This window comes from Toxorhynchites rutilus, chromosome 3 (assembly GCF_029784135.1).
Source record: "Toxorhynchites rutilus septentrionalis strain SRP chromosome 3, ASM2978413v1, whole genome shotgun sequence".
In the NCBI taxonomy this organism is placed as follows: Eukaryota; Metazoa; Arthropoda; class Insecta; order Diptera; family Culicidae; genus Toxorhynchites; species Toxorhynchites rutilus.
In genome coordinates this window covers 62,951,606-62,972,876 of record NC_073746.1, presented here as the reverse complement: position 1 = coordinate 62,972,876, position 21,271 = coordinate 62,951,606, and the positions used below count along the sequence as shown (strand labels likewise).

The window sequence follows — 21,271 nt, the reverse complement described above, 5'->3', positions numbered from 1 at the left end:
TTCATCTGAAAAGGAAAGAATCTGCTGAATGATTCATTGTATTACAACGTTTTTACCAACCCGTATGAGTTCGAACGTGGTATTGGAGCGCTGAAAAATATTTAAACGCCTTTGGACAATGTGGACAAGAATAGCGAGGTCCGCATACAAAGAAATGATTCTGCTGAATTGTTTATTGAATAGAACTGTTTTAACTAACTCGCATGAGATCAAACGTGGCGTAGAAGCGATAAAATATGTCTAAACGCTTCAGGACAATGTGGACAAGAATGAAGACGTTCGTCTGCAAAAGAATGGCTCTGCTGAACGGTTTACTATAGTAAAACGTATTCTACCAACCCGTATGAGTTCGAATGTGGCCTCGGAGCGCGTTATGGTCCCTAAATGCGTTCTGACAATGTGGACAACGATAGGGGCGTTCACCTACGAAAAAAGACTCCTGAATAGTTTATTAAATTGAATATTTTTAACAAACCCGTATGAATTCGGACGTGCACTTTCAGTCTGATTTTTGAGGCAAATGTTTTTTCACACTTTTCACATTTGAACGATATCCGTCCTGAAATAGATTCTGATCAGGGCATACTTTAACCGTGAGTAGCCGTGAATAGCAAACCTTCTTCCATGGAGCTCTTCTTACATTTTAGAGCATCCAATTGAACTGTTCTTTGTGTATTTGTTCCAGCATCTGGAATTGATGACATATTGTTATCTTCATCCATTTGGCTGATGAGGACTTCTCCGTTTTCTCTTCTGAAATGCATTTCGTCATCCTTTTCGATCGGCCCAAAATCCACTATTGAGTCTGTCTGAAAAATGTTTTCATTATCCGACAGGTCGTTGTCGTCAATCATTAACTCTGGATCCATCTTGATGTCACTCTGTTGGACGATGGGCAAAATTTGGAAGCAGCTCTCGGGAATGGTGTAGACGGTTATGAATTCTTGACGACATTTGTCGCATGTAGGATAACTGCTCAATTGTGAAGTGGAACTGCTCAACTTCTGCAGGATAGTTTTTAGCTTCTCATCTTGACGAGAGGGGACCAGTACGTGATGGAATTCCTCATTGCATATATTGGAGCAAAAGCTGCATTGGTCACTGTTGATATGAATTACGGTCGAACATTACTGTCATTTAAGTTATAATCAATACATAACAATACCAATATGCAAGGGGATTGCAAATATTTAGTGAGACTCGACGTGGTAGGGAGAAGGGTTAACCCCTTCCCGTATTATTTAATACGTCACACAAGTGTTTTCATTAGTCTGCTGAGCGTTCTAGCGCCCTATGTTATTCAAGTACCCACGAGTGAGACTCGGTGTTGTATAGGAAAGGATTAATAACGAATAACCAATTATATTTCTTCAACGAGCACACAAGTAAGCCAAATTGCCGTGATCATAGAAGACGGTTTCGGTTTGCAATGGTGCGGTTTCCCAAACATTTTTAAAATATACTTACAGGCTGACGCTAACAGACGCCATCCCACTTCTCCAGTTCTATTTATTTGAACGGTCTGTATTTCTGGAGCAAATAAAAAACGAACAAATTTATGTGCTATTTGTATCTCTTCAGCTGTAACGAGATCAGACTAGTGATCCCCGATAATCGTTCGATTGATCGAATACTTCCTACAGAAATCGATTATTAATCGAACGAATACTGCACAACCAATAATCGAAGCGAACGAATCATTTACGAATAATCGATTTAAATCCAGAGAAAAGTTTTGTCCTGAAAACCAATCATTATCTTTGACGCTCCCCTGAATTCGTAAACGAAGCTTAATGCCGTTAACGCGAATTGAGCTTCGTTTACAAGTTTAGGGGAGCTTGAAAGATAATAGATTTTCAGGTGGAATGAACACTTTACTGATTCCAGATGGCTCTCTAGCAAATGAGAAATATCAGTGTCACTAATTATTTCTCTCAGTGTGACGATTAATCGATTATTTGGGGCGATTAAAGTACGCTACACATACTGCGTGACCGTCACCGTCCCGTCAACTAATCTTTTGGACTTATTTTGTCGACGTCAAAGTTACCGGTGATTGTGTATCTGAATGCTAGCATACGATTTGCATGGTAGAATATTTGACATTTCATTCCTTTACGTTGACTTCACGGTGACGGGAAGTTGTATGTGTATCGCACTTAATCGTATCGAATAACAAACTGCTGGAAAGTATTCGATTAGCTGATGAACGATTAATTTCAAAAATCGGGAATCACTAGATCAGACAACAGAGGGATCGATTTCCGACCAGATAACTGTCAAACTCGGACTAGCTGCTGATTGTTCAATTCTAAAGGGGTGCAAATAATCACTCAAACTCTCCCGAAAAATTGGTTTATATGACTAACCAATATTACCAATAATTAGTAAATTTTTGCAATACGAATTGTTCGTACAAATTACGTAAATTACGCGATAACAATGGTAAAAAAATGTCAAACCGGCCAGTATATCCCAGTTTCCATCTGTCCTGATTTAGCAGGACATGTACTGGTTTTGAGATCTATTTGGGGAGTCCTGATTTATTTTTCACAATTTAGCCTTTATTTTGATTTTCATGGGATATTCAATTTTGTTGCAGAATCAGGGTTATGTTCAATGTACAAGGGGACCCCGATTATCCGCGAGCGGATTATCCGCGAAAGCGAGTTCCATAGTAATTCTATAGAGCTTATCCAAATTTGTTAGTGAGGCTCAGGCACTTGCTCTTTTGTTTTGGTCATAGCTTTCATATTATCTGACCACTGGTGCACACGACCTTGCAGATGGAAAGTTTAATGTTTTCTGTATTGATAAAACATTGTGTTCATGGTGAAATCCTCATTTTAGTCATATATCGCGTTATCCGCGATTTTCGTTATTCGCAGTTACCTAGCCAAACTATTTTGTTTCACTGGCCACGGTGATGTTTTTGTGTTTTGTCTCGATATTCCAAGTATATTTTTTTTTCAAATGTCGAATCTAAAGTGTCATTTTACCCTTTTCACAAAAGAACTTAAGGGTTATGAGGCCAACGCTGCATATGTGAATCATAAGTACCGGTGGCTCATAGCGGTATTCAGATTTAGCCATTGAAACAGAAGTTTGAAATCAACAATGAAACATTACAGGTAGATCTGATCTGGAAAAGCATATCCAAACACCAATACATTGCCAGAATATTCAATTACTTCCAAATCCATGCTAAGCTATGAGGTGCAGAAATTCTGCCGCTCAGAAAATTTGGGTTGCAGAAGAAACTTTTGCATTTCATTCCCGTGGCTTGTACTTTGGTACTATTGCACTTGATGTTTGATGACTCTGAAACCGCCAAAAAATCTTTTGTGCTCGTAAAAAGTCAGAAGCCATCATCTCCGGAGTATTTTCACCGCATGGGTCGCCCAAGGAACATGTTAAATACATAAATTTCACATGTTTCTACTTATGTATGTCTCAAAGAATCACAATGGTTTGGTCATAATCGGAACTGTGGCAGGTGTCGTGATTTTCAAATCTGACCAGATGGTATACCTAACCCTAAACATGCTATGTTAACCCAACCTTTATGCATGTAAAAATTTATTTAGTAATTTTTGAGGTACAGTAGAACCCCTATTATCCGCGAGCGGATGCTCCACAGTAATTCTATGAATCTTCTCTAAATTTGTCAATGAGTGGTAGATTTTTGTTCTTTTGTTTTGATCATGACTTTCACATTATTTGACAACTGGTGTACACGACCTTAAAGATGGATAGTTTCATAATTCCTGTATTTATAAAACATAGTTTTCATGCTGAAATATCTTCTTTTTGTGCTTGCATCTGATTTTTAGTCATTATATTCATCATTCATCACATTATTCATCACACATACTCTGAGCTTGATCACGAACATCACCTCACGGTGAAAACGAGATGAAGTGTATATAACCTTGCATACAAACCATCTCGCCCCCACCGACGCTCGTAATGAGGCCCTCTGTATCGCACTTCAATCCGGAACGCTACTCCTAATGATCCCCGATAATCGTTCGATTAATCGATTAATAGAATAATTCCCACAGAAATCGATTATTAATCGAACGAACACTGTGCAACCAATAATCGAAGCGAACGAATAATTTCGAATAACCGATTCAAACCTAGAGAAAAAAAAACGTACGGCCGCTGCAGTTTTATCCTGAAATTCAATCACCATCTCCGACGCTCCTATAAACTCGCAAACGAAACTCAATGCCGTCAACGCGATTAACTGTTGAACGATTAATTTAAAAAAAATCGGGAATCACTAGCTACTCTCTTTTCATCTTGTTGCGAATTGTAACCACTATTCACGCCTTTCCAAAAGGTTTTCCGATGAAGGGTTACCGAATCTGTGACAGTACCCTTTTCCACAAACTGCAGTAACTGCACTTTCTTTTCAATTTGAATAGGGGTCAGTTGAGGCCCTATTTTATCGGTTCACGTAAAGTGACAATACCACAACACAATTTTATCAGACACACAAAAGGTTTATTTTACTTAAACAATGCTTTCTTCTATTCTACTATTCTTAAAACTATACAAAAATTACATTTAAAGTTGGCCGATTTTCGGTGACCGACCAGTGCTCCCAATGGCTGAAATTCTAGCACTACTAACTCTAACATCGCTCACGTGCGCTATTTATCAATGAGCGCGTAAAGAGAGAGATTCAAATAGCGCTTTACAATTTTTCATTTACGCTCATTCCGTTTACGTTCAGGTACGGTATACACAGGCGGGGATATTCAGCTATCGCCGTCGCTATGATAGCCGAGGTCTAACCCAACTTGAATAACCTAGCTATCTTCCTATTAATATCCCACGTATCAATACTATTATTGCACCTATCTTATTCTGAATCTTCTCCGCTTATATCTTGTGTAAACATAGCCGGCCACCTAAATTTGTTCTGATAAATTTATAAACAAAAACAAACATGTGAAGTGAATTGTGATATACAAGTGATGAATTTAGCCTAATGCATACGTCTTTCACTTGTTGTGGGTGCTCTGAGATGTGGAATCTCCATTCAGCTGATGCTCTGCCAAGTTACGGTCGAAGGGAAGTATAAATACTTTAGAAATTGGTCTTTTGTAGATTCCAGATTCTGTTAGAACTGTTACAACTCGTACGACGCCATCTTCTCCTGGATGCACTTGATGAATTCTTGCTAATGGCCAGGAGATTGATGGTTTGTTATCCTCCTGAAGTAGTACCATTTGGCCTGGAGCCACATTTATTTTGTCCAGGTGCTTCCTCCGGAGATGATTCAATTCGGTGAGATACTCCTTTTTCCATCGCATCCAGTGGTCTTGGATTAACTTTTGCAGCTGCTGATAGTGCTTCAAGCGATGCATTTTTGTGTTTGTGTAATCTGGATCAGGGATGGTGCTCAACGACTGGCCAATTAGAAAGTGTCCCGGTGTTAGCGCTTCCAGCTCGTTAGGATCCTCAGAGAGCGGTGTGAGTGGACGAGTGTTGAGGTTGGCTTCAACTTGTGTGAGCAGTGTGGCATAATCCTCATAGGATAGCTTTGCGTTGCCGATTGTTTTTACGAGTGTCGTTTTTGTTGATTTGACCGCTGCTTCCCAGAGGCCACCAAAATTAGGCGCTCTGGGTGGGATGAATTTCCATGTTATGCCCTGATTGCTACATTCATTGACGACTACTTGCTTGTGCTTCTCATTTTTTAACAAAGTGTACAGTTCAGTGAGTGTGTTTCTTGCTCCTTGAAAGTTTGTTCCGTTGTCGGAATGGATTTCTGCTGGTAGTCCACGACGGGCTACGAAACGACGCAAAGCAGCGATGAATGCTTCCGTTGATAAATTGCAGACCAACTCTAGGTGAATTGCTTTGGTTGCGAAGCAAATGAAGACCGCTATGTATGCTTTTTGAGAAGCTGCCCGGCGATGAATTGGTTTCATGTAAACGGGGCCGCAGTAATCGACGCCTGTTATTGTGAAAGGTCGACTTGGACGAACACGAGCTTCGGGCAATTGGCCGACAGGTTGATTAGAAGGGACAGGTTTGTGACGGAAACATTGTATGCAGTTGCGATACACAAAATTCACGAGCGCTTTACCACCTATGGGCCAAAATTCTTGACGTATCGAGGCTAGTGTCATGCGAGGACCAGAGTGTAGTATTTTGTTATGATAATGCGTTGCGATGAGAAGTGTTAATGGGTGCTTGTTAGGGAGGATGATTGGGTGTTTGGTTTGATAGCGTTCGGGAGATTGTCTGAGCCGGCCACCAACACGAAGAATACCTTCCTGGTCAATGAATGGATGCAAAAGTTTTAGAGACGAGTTCGATGGGACTGGTTTATTGTTTTTCAGCGCCTTCAATTCCTCACCAAATCGTTCTGTTTGCGCGCATTTTACTAAAATCTCCTTCGCCTTTTTCAGCTCAGACACCGTCAGCAATTGATGCTGATTCCGTTGGGACCTTTGTCGACAATTAGATGCGAATCGAACGATGTACGCTGTGATCCGGACCAGCCGCCAGAATGAGGAATACAACGTAAAAAGAAAACACGGATCAGGAGCTTGCTGAACAATGTTGACCACCTTTCGCCGTTCTAATGTGTCTTCAGATGGTAGGATTAAATTGGCGACCTGAGGCCATTCATCTTGTGGTTTTGATAGCCATGCCGGACCGGACAGCCATATGGAGTCTTCCAATAACTGTGCTGGGAGTAAACCGCGTGAGACATGATCAGCTGGATTGTCGACGCCCTTGACATGGTTCCATTTATGTCCATGCGATAGTTGTTGAATCTCAGCGGTACGATTGCCAACGAACGTTTGCCATGTGTTTGGCGGTGCACGTATCCAGTGCAGTGTGACCATGGAATCGGTCCAAAACCAGCAGGGAATTCCCTCCATCCTCAGCGCTGCCGATACTCTTGCATACAGTTTGGCCCCCAAGAGTGCAGCACATAGTTCCAGCCGTGGTAGGCTAAGCCGCTTCAGAGGCGCTACTCGTGATTTTGCGGCTGTGAGCTTCGTTGTATTTGTCCTATCCCTGCCGGTTGATCTAGTGTAAATACATGCACCGTAGCCAGCTTCAGAAGCGTCGCAGAAAACGTGAAATTCGACATTCACCCAGGATGACACAAGAATGTATCGGGACACCGAAAAGCGTTGAAGAAGTGGCAATTGCGCACAGAATTCCCTCCATCGACTATCAAGCTCGTCAGGAATTGGCTCGTCCCAGCCAACAGAGGCCAACCAGAGATGCTGCATTTGAATTTTTGCCCAAGAAATTACCGGTGATACTAGTCCAAGAGGATCATACAGTTGAGCGATGACCGAGAACACCTTCCGTTTAGTCCAAACACTATGGTTAGATGCTTCCCGTACTTCGATGCATAGTTGATCCAGCTTTGTTTCCCAAACAACACCCAAGGTTTTAACCCTGTGTTCCGGTTCGAATTGCAGCGTTGGAGAACTTTCTATGCTAGCTGGTGGTAGGTCGGCTAGTACCTCTGGTTTGTTCGAGTTCCATTTTCTCAGTTGGAATCCACCTTCCCGTAGGAGGGATTGTATTTGATTTCGTAACTCTTTTGCCTCTTCCGTAGATTGCGCACCTGACAAGAAGTCGTCCATATAAAAATCCTCCTTCAGTGCAGTGACGGCGAGAGGATAGTTGTGCCCGCAATCATCAGCCAATTGTTGGAGTACACGCGTTGCAAGAAAGGAAGAAGGAGAAAGCCCATATGTAACCGTTTGCAGCTCATATACCTTGATCGGTTCGTGTGGATTGAAACGCCATATGATCCGTTGTAAAGATGTGTCGCCAGAGTGGACTTTTATTTGCCGGTACATCTTCTCTACATCTGCTACCAATGCTACCGGATGTTTTCGAAACCGGAGCATCAAATCCAACAGCTCGTCTTGAATGACTGGTCCAGTCAACAAAGCTTCGTTCAACGAATGACTGGTTGATGTCTTTGCAGAACCATCGAAAACGACTCGTACCTTGGTTGTTGTACTTGCTTCTTTGAACACAGGATGATGTGGAAGATAGCAAACATGTTGCTCCAATTTCGGCATTTCTTGAACGTTGTGGATCGATCGCATGTGTCCAAGGTCAAGGTATTCTTGCATAAAATCATCATAATGTTTCCGTAGGCTAGAATCATGTACCAAACGCCTTTCAAGCTGCTCGAACCTTCGCAGTGCTGCGGTTTTGGACTCTCCTATCAGCTCGTTATAGTTGATTCTCTTCGGATAGCGTACAATGTAACGACCAGTTTCATCTCGGGTTACAGTATTCCGAAAATGAAGCTCGCAATCTTCCTCTTCTTGCGAACGAGGAGTGCTTTTAGGTATTTCTTCTATAATCCAAAATTTTTCGATTGATTTTTCCAGTTTTTCAGCTGTCATCACATTGCAGCTAATTTTTGCAATGGAATTTCTTCCCAGAGCTTCACCTGCAGCCACCCATCCAAAAACAGTGTTGACGAAGATTGGAAGGTTTGGACCAAATTTTCGGAACTGCATCCGGCCACCATTAAGCAGATGAAAATCATAGAAATGCTGCGAGCCAAGGACTATATCGATCGGACCAGATCTGTGGAAATCAGGGTCAGCTAGCTTCATCCATTGTGGAGGTTTCCAACGTGAAGCATCATGTGAAGTATTTAGATGAGTTTCAGTTATTTGGTCTAAGACCACGAATTCCAATAGTGCACAATATTCATTGACTCTCGATGTTATTTCAGCGGAAACTTCATATGCTGTTTGCTGCCGTGTCTGTCCAATACCGCATATTTCCAAAGTTTTGTTACGAAGAGAGAGATTTAATAAGAGGCACAATCGTTTGGACATCAGATTGGCCTGCGATCCGGAATCCAGCAACGCCCGTGCTAGATGCGACCTTCCAAAACTGTCATTCACCTTTACCAAAGCCGTCAGTAGAAAGACGTGAGACTCCATGGACTCCTTTGCCAGATTAGAAGAAATTGATACCACCGAGCTAGAAACCAAACCACCAGAACTCGATGAATCACCAGATGTAGACGGAGTAGGAGTTTTATCGACAACCGCTGCGCTAGTGGCCGTCGAACCAGAACCAGGGAAACCAGGGTGTAGAAGGGTGTGATGTTTCTTATCACACGTTTTACAACGGAACTTTGAAGGACAGTCTCTTGCCATATGATTGCGTCCCAGACAGTTGCTACAGAGACGCTTCGAATTGGTAAACTTCAACCGTTTGTCTAGAGTAAATTTTCCAAATGTCGGACACCGTACGATGGCATGTTGTTGACCGCACGATGCACAGCTTGGACCCGTATATTCAGTCGCCGAGTTGACTGAAACCTTCATTGAACGTGCTTTAATAGCGCTAGGTGGACTAACTGAACCAGAAATGTGTTGATCTACCGACACTGCATCAAGTACCCGTGTTTGTTTTTTCAGGAACTCCACAAGCAAAGGGAAACCAGGATCTTCGTGATGTGTTGCTTGTTCCTCCCAATGCTTCTGCGTCGAATCATCCAGCTTTGAGATCCTGATGTGAGTCAGCATTGCACCCCATCCGGCTGTTTTTTCACCCAGTTGATCCAATATTTTGGTGTTTCTCTCGAAGCAATCGATGATGTCGTGGATACCTGAAGCCGACTCCTTCTTCATCTTCGGATATTCTAGCAGCGCGTTCAGATGACGTTTCTTGAGTAGATAACCGTTGGAGAACCGAGCTACCAAACCATCCCATGCAACCCTATAATTCGCATCGCTCATCGGAAAGGAATCAACCAGTTTCAACGCATCACCTTTCAAAGAAGCTCGCAGATAATGGAACTTCTGGATATTGGTTAACTCAGCAGAGGAATCAATTAGGGCCCTGAATGTATCGTGAAATGGAAGCCAGTGCTCATATTTTCCGTCGAATTCTGGGAGATTTATTTGTGGCAGTCGTACAGAGGCGTGTAGTGTGTTAGTAGGTGGTAAAGCGTAGTTTTGTTGCTCGTTTTGTGTTAAAACCCGTGGTAATTTTGCCATCAACCTTGCCCTTACCTCGAAATATTTTTCTTCGAAGTCAGCCCTAACTCTCCGGTGCGCCTCGATGTTTTCTTCGTCTTCCTCTGCCTCCTCGATTTCATTTTCAATCTCCTCGAATTCGTCCCATTTGGTTTCCAATTTCTCCAAGCGGCCCTTCACGACGTTTTCATCGGCTTGTGCGTTGTCAGCAGCGTATTTCTCCGTACGTAGAAGAAAATCCACGATGCTGTCCCTCACGAAAATTTTGGGCTTTAGTTTCTTTCCCATGACGACTGATGCTGGAGAGTGTGTTGAAAGTGGGAAAATTTTCTGCAACAGAAACAACGCACAAGAAAAGCACCTTTCGGAAGAAAATTTAAATGTTTGGACAGATTCTCACCTGGTGAGCCTGTCAAACAGGCCTTGAATAAAATTATTCTTCCGAATGTAATTTGTTCCTCTTTTTCTTTACTTTCAGCAGTTGCAGCAGTTGCAGTCAGCAGCAGTTGTCCACCAGAATCCAGAAGCCGAATTTGTTCAGCAGCGAGAGAAGCCGAGGAACGTAGCAGTCGAAATCCATACGATGTATATCAGCGTTAAAATTGTGAATTTATTTTTCTTGTGAGCCTGTCAATCAGGCCTTGAATAAATTTAATTGCAATTGAAGCTCCGTATTGCGTATGTAATTTTTGAATTGAATGTCCTATGGTCCTAATTTGCTTCAAATTCAATTCCACCTTGTCGTCCAGAAAAACTTGCCGAATGTGATCGGCCACCGAGATAATCAGCACATCCAATAACGTAGAACACCGAAAAGTAGAGATAGATGACCCGGTAGAACAGAAAGCGTTTTTAGAAACGTTGGACAGGTACTCACCGTATGAGCCTGTCAACTAGGCCTTGTATGAAAAATAATTCCAATCCAGAATCCGAATCAGCGAAAGTGATTAAACTATGGCGCGAAGTATTGAATACAGAATACAGCAATTGTAATGGCAGGATACAAAATCGCTATTCAAATTTCCTATGATGGCGTATCCTCTATTCAATGATCCAATAATGGCGTGAATAGCCCAATTGTCCCTTTGAGGATAAATATCCTGGTCACGGCACCAATGTTGCGAATTGTAACCACTATTCACGCCTTTCCAAAAGGTTTTCCGATGAAGGGTTACCGAATCTGTGACAGTACCCTTTTCCACAAACTGCAGTAACTGCACTTTCTTTTCAATTTGAATAGGGGTCAGTTGAGGCCCTATTTTATCGGTTCACGTAAAGTGGCAATACCACAACACAATTTTATCAGACACACAAAAGGTTTATTTTACTTAAACAATGCTTTCTTCTATTCTACTATTCTTAAAACTATACAAAAATTACATTTAAAGTTGGCCGATTTTCGGTGACCGACCAGTGCTCCCAATGGCTGAAATTCTAGCACTACTAACTCTAACATCGCTCACGTGCGCTATTTATCAATGAGCGCGTAAAGAGAGAGATTCAAATAGCGCTTTACAATTTTTCATTTACGCTCATTCCGTTTACGTTCAGGTACGGTATACACAGGCGGGGATATTCAGCTATCGCCGTCGCTATGATAGCCGAGGTCTAACCCAACTTGAATAACCTAGCTATCTTCCTATTAATATCCCACGTATCAATACTATTATTGCACCTATCTTATTCTGAATCTTCTCCGCTTATATCTTGTGTAAACACATCTGCTCCCCAAAACTGTTTCATGCTTATATCCAAGACGGGTCTATGGTACTAGGTGAGGCCGTTTCGTCACTAAGTTGGTAAGGGGAGCGGTATATGAAAACAGTACGGAAGAAAGCAGAAGGGGAATTATTTGCTTGTAGCGTGAAAGAGACAGACTGATCACGAGCGAGCTTCGGCACTAGCGTATTGTGTTTTGTTTACAAACAAAACACAGTAGACTTCCAAGATGGCTGAAGAGTGGTTTTAGCAAGTTGGCCCACCTTAGGATATACTTCTAGGCGCCTTGCTTATATCCATTCTTCCTGAATAAAAGCCCATTTATACGTTGCTAGTAGCTGACTTGACAGTGAGTAGCTACTGGGCCGGTGAACTCGCTTGACAATTGGTTGACTCGCCTTGTCCGTTCACACAGTGTGAGCTGCTGACGAGGAACTAGATACTACAGCATTGGCTTACCAGGGATGCCAGATGATTTTGCAAATGTCCATAAAATAGTCAGAAACAGCAATCAGGTCCGAATTTAACAGATGATTGTTCCGAAATCGACTTCTCTATTGGCAGTTTTCGTTTCAGGTTCTCAGTTGCATTTATCATTAGACAATTTTATCGCGAAGTACACTCTAACCGTGTATGAATATATTTTGTGCTGAATTTCTTCGAACTGAAGGTACTATCCGAAAAAGAAGAAAGGCAAAAGGATTTGGGCCAGGAATTGGATGCAAGGAAAAGGAGCAACAAATACAATATTGAAGGAACTCTATGATGATGACCCTCTATAGCAGGGGTTTTCACATTTTTTTTATGGCAGAGCACTTTTTATAGCAAAATAATTTGACGGAGCACCTGCATTTTTCAATCAATAAAACAAATCTTATTTGCATTGACATTACCCAACTGGAAACAACTCTATTTCGGTTCCGAGTCGCTGTTACACGACATCTGACCCGGAGTAACAATATAAATCTCTATATGCCCAGTAAAATGAAATTAAAGAATTGTTTTTTTCAAGGTGGGTTTTCAGGCGGGAGCATTTGCTATAACTTCGCGGAGCACAAATTTCCCGCGGAGCACCATTTGAAAACCCCTGCTCTATAGCAAGGGTTTTCAGTTTTTTTTATAGCAGATCACTTTTTATAGCAAAAATATTTGATGAAGTACCTGCAATTTTTAATCGATAAAACAAATCTTATTTGCATTGACATTATCCAGCTGAAAACAATTCTGTTTCGGTTGCACGTCGCATTTACACGATATCTGACCTGGGATATACAAGATAGATCACCAGATGCCCAGTGAAATTAAATTAAAGATTTTTTTTCAAAGTGGGTTTTCAAGTGGGAGCATTTTCTATAACTTTGCGGAGCACAAATTTCCCGCGGAGCACCATTTGAAAACCCTTGCTCTAGAGTACAGAGCAGTGTTGAGAAAAACCCCTGAATAAGTGGAAACACTGTTGAATTTCATTGGTCCAAAAATACAACGCCAAGATACACTCATGAGGGATGCTATACCTGGAAGAATAAAATTAAAAAACGACATTGATGTGCCTTACTTTTGGAATATCGTTTATATTGTAGTCGATATTTTTCAGAATCTCGAAAGCATCCATAGCTAAGATAATTCCGGAAGTATGTGATGCTATAAATGACAGTCTAAAATATTTTTTTTTATTTTTCTTCGCCTTGTCAGCAGCTTCGTGTACCAATTTGTGGAATGAAAATGATAGTAGATTTGCAGGAGGAATAAATACACGTCAAAAACTAAATTAATGAATGAAATGCTTCTTTAAATCGAATATGTATTCTATTTCTTAGAACAATACTTTTTTTTTTGCAAGTTGTGAGTGAATTTTGAATGGAAATTGTGCCTGATAATGATTCTATATTAGAGATTCTCAAGAAAACTATCTCAAAAAGAAAACGTGCCCCGCCAGCGTGCAAAACAAAATAACAACGATTTTGTTTAGAAACTATGAGGGTTTTATTTGTTTTTCCAATAAATTTCAAGTCTATCTTCGCATATTTTTAAATATCCTAAAAATAGAGACATTTATTTACATTTGGCAACCCTGATTCGAGCGCTAAATTCTGTTTTTGACGTTTATAGGGACGCGAGTGCGAGTAAATTCAAAAAACTTTGAAGTAGCTCGCACGCCGGATCACACATGACACTAGCTGGCATGATGTGTTCACACGGTGTGAGTAGCTGCACTGCAGTAACTGACTAGACCGACTCTCATGCTTACTCGCACCGTCTGAACCCGGCTTAACTTCCGTCGTTCCTTGACACATTGCACATTAAATTATGCACACCACCATCATTGCGCGGCATTTCTTACGAGAGAAAACTGCTAGACTTTTGGGAGAGTGTATGGAAAAACACGCGCAATATCTCCTGTCTCAATTATTCATAGCTGCATACACAGATGCAAGTGTAAACGAACATACGAAATTAAAAATATATTCAAAATTTTCCTTTCGCAGCTTTATTATTTGAGTATCAAATGTCCAACGGTCTAGCAAAGCATTTTTTCTTAAAAGCATATGAAGTCCGCTATCAAAAGCTATGTTGGAAACGAAAAATAGCTTTTTTGCGAGAACACACTTGTTGTTGCCAAATCATATCTAACAATTCTCGCGTAACTTTTGAAAAGGTCCTATGTAACAAATGTAAACAAATCGAGTTAATGGAAGCACGCTATTAGATTTCAATCATTGAATGTATTACAAAAACAATCGTTCACGTATCTATCTTCTTCATCTTTTTGTCGCCGATACAAAAAATATCCAATGTACAGATTCGAATTTTAAGCACCCGGCTGTTACTTCGGACGCCACTTTCCTCCGACGGCCGAAACGTCCGAAGTAACAAAGCAGTCAATACAACTCGCAGTCGTACTTCGGTCGTTTTGGAATTTGTTTTTTACAGGTGTTGTTATTGATTTCAGTGCAATTCAACGAGTGATAACAATAATAATCAGTCTTTAGAACGAAATGCTGATATTTGGATTGTTGTTTATTAGTTAGTTTCAATTTTTTATAGTGCAACGTAATATGTCCAATGTGCAAACGCGGGCAGTCAAAACGTCCAATGTAACATTTTTCGCTCCGAGGCTTCAACCTTAATCTCAAATCACGAAACAATAGTTACGATTGGTTTTACGGAGTTATTCTTGACAGCTAGTGGTGAAAACAGTGGTAAAGATTGATAGATTTTAAGACAATTCGCGAAATAATGTTCGGGTCTTCAACTACGTTTTTCTCGAGTTGGCGAAAATGTTACATTGGACCTTTTCAAAAGTTACGCGAGAATTCTAAATTACACTGCCTATTCCTCCATCGGACCTCTACTGTCACGAAAGATCTGAGCAAACGAGAGTTACAGATGAAGAGAAATAGAGAGTTCATTCTCGATTAGAACGGAAAAATATTGCCTTGATTCCTCAGAAAAAAATTTTATTCTCAGAAATTTTGACGTGGGACTACGTCTAACCGGAGTATATGGGGGGTAAAATGAAAATCGAAACTCAGAACATGCAGGAAAAAATGAAAGATTAAGAATGCTTCAAACTTGAACATTTCTTACTGGATCGGAAAGATATTTGCATCAATTGATACGGAATATTTCTACGCTTCTATCGCAATTAATAAAATGTTATTTTTCATTAGATAAACAATTGAATAATTGTAAAATGTTAAGCGTTATCTAAACGCCCTAGCTATCTTGCTTTGATTGGCCCGATTTACGGTTTCCCCAACACAGCCATCAAAACCAAGCAGCATTGGGGAAATCGGCATTGTAAATACATGAAAGTATGGGGACTTTTGTTCCCACCGAAATGTGTTCCCTAACACAGACTTCAAAACCAAGCAGCGTTCAAGAAAACGGCATTGCAAATACATGAAGGGCGGGGGTATTTTTGTTCCGACTGATAATTGGCATTGCAAATTCATGCAAGTCGGAGGCATTTTTGTTCCAGCTGAAATGTGTTTCCCCAACACATACTTCGGGGCCAAGGTGTCTGAGGAAAATGGTATTGCAAATTCATGCAAGTCGGGGGTATTTTTGTTCCGACTGAAATGTGTTTACCTAATACAGACTTCCAAACCAAGGTGTCTGACAGATCGAAATTGTGCAGTAAGTGCGGGACGGAAGGTCACGTTGCTAGAGACTGCACAAAGCAACCGAGGTGCATGTTGTGCAAGGAGGAGGACGGAAACGACCACGTCACAGGTAGCTTCAAATGTCCGGCGTACAAAAAGGCGATTGCGGGTTCGCAGTAATGGAGGTTACCAAGCTCAACCTCAATCATTGCGACATAGCACAGCAATTGTTGTGGCAGTCAACAACTGAAACTAAATGCGACGTTGCAATGATCGCAGAACCGTACCGAGTTCCTCGCGATAACGGAAAATGGGTGGTGGATAAAGCAGGGATGGCTGCAATACTAGTGATGGGAAGGTACCCCATCCAAGAAGTGGTGGAAAGCTCACAGGAAGGTTTCGTGATCGTCAAAATCAACGGAATCTTCATGTGTAGTTGCTATGCACCCCCAAGATGGTCAGCGGAGCAGTTTCACGAGATGTTGGACGTACTCACGGATAAGGTCAGCGGCCGCAAACCAGTCATCATCGGAGGAGACTTCAACGCCTGGGCTGAGGAGTGGGGAAGCAGATGCACCAACGCCAGGGGGTACAGCCTACTAGAAGCCTTCGCAAAACTAGACGTCACACTTCTGAACGAAGGCACTAGCAGCACCTTTCGAAGGGACGGCCGCGAATCCATCATCGATGTAACTTTCTGCAGTCCATCACTGGCGGCTAATACGAAGTGGAGAGTGTCGGAGGGATACACACACAGCGACCACCAGGCAATCCTGTATAGTGTCGGCCAACGAAATCCCGCAGCGGTACGGAATACAAAAACCTTTGAGCGGAAGTGGAGGACAAAGGTTTTTGACAAGGAGCTTTTCGTCGAAGCACTACGCATAGACAGCAGAACTCTTAATCTGAGCGCCGACGGGCTGACAGGAACATTGGAGAGGGCATGCGATACAGCGATGCCGAGAAGACTGAACCCGACGAATGAACGACGTCCAGCCTACTGGTGGAACGAGACACTCAGCATCCTCCGCGCTAACTGTCTACGAGCCAGAAGAAGAGTCCAGAGGGCACGAACCGATTTAGAGAGAGAGGAGCACCGCGCGTCTTTCCGAGCGACCAGAGCCGCCTTGAAACGAGAGATACGTAGGAGCAAATCGAACTGCTATAGGGAGCTGTGTCGAGACGTCGACGAAAATCCTTGGGGTGAAGCATATCGAATCGTGATGGCGAAATTCCGTAGTTCAACGACTCCCATGGAATTATGTCCGGAAAAACTCGAGGTCATTGTGAATGGACTCTTTCCGCAGCACGACCCACCGACGTGGCCACCCACACTGTACGGTGAGGACGAAGCAGAGAACGCACAAGTCACCAACGAAGAACTCATCGCGGTGGCAAAAGGTCTAAAGTTGAAAAAAGCACCCGGCCCCGACGGAATCCCCAATGTGGCCCTGAAATCGGCGATCCTTGCTTTCCCCGACATGTTCAGGGTGGTGCTGCAGAAATGCCTGGATGACGGTCTCTTCCCTGCGGAATGGAAGATACAAAAGTTGGTGCTGCTCCCGAAACCAGGAAAGCCACCTGGAGATCCAGCGTCGTATAGGCCTATTTGTTTGTTGGATACTTTGGGAAAGCTCTTGGAAAGGGTTATTCTCAACAGACTGGTGAAATGCACGGAGGATGACCACGGATTGTCGAAAATGCAGTTCGGGTTCCGGAAAGGAAAGTCGACAGTGGACGCTATTCGGACAGTTATCGAGAAAGCTCAGGTCTCGCTTAAACAAAAACGAAGAGGCGACCGTTACTGCGCGGTGATTTTGATTGACGTGAAGAACGCCTTCAATAGTGCCAGCTGGGAGGCCATCGCCGAGGCGCTACACAGATTGAAGGTCCCTAGCTACCTGTACAGGATACTGAGGAGTTATTTCCAGAATCGGATCCTGGTATACAACACAGACAGGGGACAGATAGTGAAGAATATCTCGGCGGGAGTTCCACAAGGTTCCATCCTAGGTCCTACGCTTTGGAACACGATGTACGACGGTGTTCTAAGGCTGAAGCTACCCAGAGGTGTGGAGATCGTGGGCTTCGCGGACGACATCGTAACAACGGTAATCGGCGAGACGCTTCAGGAGGTGGAAATGTTGGCGACTGAGGCTGTAGACATGATCGGTAGTTGGATGGACAGCGTAAAGCTCCAGATGGCACATCACAAAACCGAGGTGCTGTTAGTGAGCAATCGTAAGGCAGTGCTGCGGGCAGAGGTATCGGTCGGAGGACATACCATCGTTTCGAAGCGGGCGGTGAAGTACCTCGGAGTCATGATCGACGACCGGCTGATCTTCAACCAGCACGTCGACTATGCATGTGGGAAGGCGTCAAAGGCCATCAACGTGGTGGCGAGGATCATGCCAAATAGCTTTGGCCCAAGCAGCAGCAAGAGGCGTCTCTTGGCAAGTGTATCTTCGTCGATACAGAGGTATGGTGGCCCTGCCTGGTTGGCGGCTCTGGAAACCCACCGAAATCGGAGGAAGCTGAACAGCACATTCCGACTCATGGCCATGCGAGTCGTAAGTGCTTATAGGACCATTTCGACAGAAGCTGTGTGTGTAATCGCCGGAATGATTCCCATCTGCATCACGGGAAAGCAGAGGTATCCGGAAATTGATGAGAGCGGAGTCGTTGGACAAATGGCAGTATGAATGGGGTACGGCAGAAAATGGTAGATGGACGTACAGGCTGATACCGGTACTTTCGACCTGGTTGAACAGGAAACACGGTGAAGTTAACTTTTACTTGACGCAGTTTCTGTCGGGGCATGGCTGTTTCAGGCAATATCTACACCGGTTCGGGCACGCAGTTTCACCCCTCTGTCCGGAGTGTGGAGATATGGAGGAAACACCGGAGCACGTCGTTTTTGTCTGTCCCAGGTTCACCGAAAGGCGCGAGGGGCTGCCTGCACTTCATGTCGGGAATATTGTGGAGGAGATGTGTCGCGACGAGATGATCTGGAATGCCGTGAGCAGTGCAATCACACAAATCATGTCGGAGCTGCAGCGAAGGTGGAGGGCTGACCAAAGTGCTGACAACGTCCGACGGTGAAAGGTGAACAACGGCGACGGCTGTTGCAAGAGATGGTACCTCACGAGAGTAGCTGTGACGGGGTGCGCGTTGTGTTGGAGGGCACCACCTAATCGGCTCTCCGCTGGGAAGAGAAATCCTGCGAGGGTGACTGTGACGGGGCGCGCGTCAAGTTGGAGGGCGCTTCCTAATCGGTGCACGTCTTGACAGGTAAACGGATGTCGATTTAATAACTACGACGGAGTGAGTGTCAAGGAGGGCGTCTTCAAACTGGTGTATACCCCACGAGAGCTGCTGTGATGGAGTGCGCGTCATGTTGGAGGGCACTACCTAATCGGCGCTCCGATGGGAAGAGAAATCCTGCGAAGGTGACTGTGACGGGGCGCGCGTCAAGTTGGAGGGCGCTTCCTAATCGGTGCACGTCTCGACAGGTAAACGGATACTGCCGCGGATAACAGCAAAAGGCCTGCCTGACAACGCCTGATCGTGGCCTGGATGGAGGAACACCGCGAACATTTCGAAGGAACGAGCATCAAGGATGAAGCCACGATCAAAATGGTGAATACCCCACGAGAGTAGCTGTGACGGAGTGCGCGTCAGGTTGGAGGGCACTGCCTAATCGGCGCTCCGTTGGGAAGAGAAATCCTGCGAGGGTGACTGTGACGGGGCGCGCGTCAAGTTGGAGGGCGCTTCCTAATCGGTTCACGTCTCGACAGGTGAGAAACCCCGCGAGGGTGGCTGTGACGGGTTGCGCGTCAAGTTGGAGGGCAATTCCTAATCGGTTCACGTCTCGACGGGTAAATTCAAAATGCCTGCGAAGAGGACATCAGCGCAGTGGAATTAATAACGAATGGAAAGAAAAAAATATTGAGAAAAAGGGAAGGACAACGCTAGTTAGCGTTGAAAACTCGAGAAGTGCATGAGCACAGCCGCCCCCTGAAGTAGTCGCCTAGATGTGGTCCCAGGGGGAAAGTAGAGGGCTTGGTTTTTGTGGGTGCGATCCCCACTCGACGTCTGGGTTAACCCTTCCCAGGTAAGGCTGGTAGAGCGTTCCTCACCTCTTTAAAAAAAAAAAAAAAAAAAAAAAACCAAGGTGTCTGGGGATATTGGTATTGCAAATACATGCAAATCGGGGGCATTTTTGTTCCGACTGAATTGTACAATCTTTTTACTCACAAAGCAAATATATTGAATTCAATTGAATTCGGAAATTGTTTCATTCAAACAAAAATTTAATCAATACAAAGAAATGATTGCTGAGTTAAGGTAGTCCCACGTCAACCTTGCAGTTATATCATAGATATAACCCACCCATTTTTTTTAGAAATTTTATTCGCTCATTTGCTTGAGCCAGCGAGTGTCTCTGTAAAATCATTCGTTTTTCACTCAAATAGCAATCATTGAGCCTCGATCGCGGCAGTAAAATATAGGTAGATAGTTGAAATCGAGTTGTTTCCTGTGCACTATTGCAATTACATTTTTTTGTTTCTAGTATGAAACGATCTAAGCCAACGCAAAAGGCCACATTAACACAAATAATTGATGAGCGGGAAGGTGGATTTCATGTGCACTTGAATGCTGACAAGGAAAAGAGTACAAGGGAAAATAAAATCATACATACACGCAGATTCAATCTATTTTAACTCACTTGTTATTTTGTTTCGTGCGATCCTTCCAAAGGAATATTCATTCATTGAATGTTGTTGTCTTTGTTTTGTTATGTTTTCTATCAGTCCCAAATGAAGATGGTCGGGGAGTGTAAAATGATTCATCGTGCAATCTCACGATTGTTTGCTGCATTCTTTTCGCCATGATTATTATTTATAATCAGGTGTGGAGAAATGAGCGAATGAACTTTTCCATACTTGGTGCTCGACATCTGAATCCTGCATCGATTGAGTCTGATCCGCGGCTACAAATTAGAAAAAATACACAATGATTACTACAAACAGATACGATGGAGTACACAATTCTCACCCTTACACTGAGAGGAATAGTTAGTAAATACGACGAATTTTTTGGTACATGTTACCAATTCTCTAGTCATTTTCTATCCTACTAATCATTGGTACATATTACGAAAGAAAAATGGTAGGCACAAACGTCAAACAAACTACGATTTGTTGGTCCAACATTGGTGCAATATCAGTGAAAATTTTGCTTCTCCTTTGTGAGAGATAATCATCGGGGATAATAAAAATGTTTTTTCATAATTATTTTTAATTTAAAAAATTCTATTTGATTACATTTAACTCCACATACTTAGAATACATTATAATAATAATATATAACTTATTCTATGAGCAGCGTACACGAGGAAAGCTCCCGTTCCTCTTCCTGCTGCATCGCTCTAGT

General features: G+C 43.0%; 1 protein-coding gene across 1 annotated transcript; it reads right to left on the bottom strand.

Moving 5' to 3' along the window:
• Positions 1-998: 998 nt before the first annotated feature.
• On the bottom strand, positions 999-20,883 carry LOC129774633 (uncharacterized). Its single transcript, XM_055778420.1, has 3 exons — positions 20,565-20,883; positions 1,468-13,243; positions 999-1,130 (listed from the first exon to the last, which is right to left on the bottom strand). Exon 2 carries the CDS (start codon positions 10,296-10,298, stop codon positions 5,016-5,018), a length of 5,283 nt encoding a protein of 1,760 aa, XP_055634395.1. The 5' UTR covers positions 10,299-13,243; positions 20,565-20,883; the 3' UTR covers positions 999-1,130; positions 1,468-5,015.
• Between the last annotated feature and the right edge of the window lie 388 nt (positions 20,884-21,271).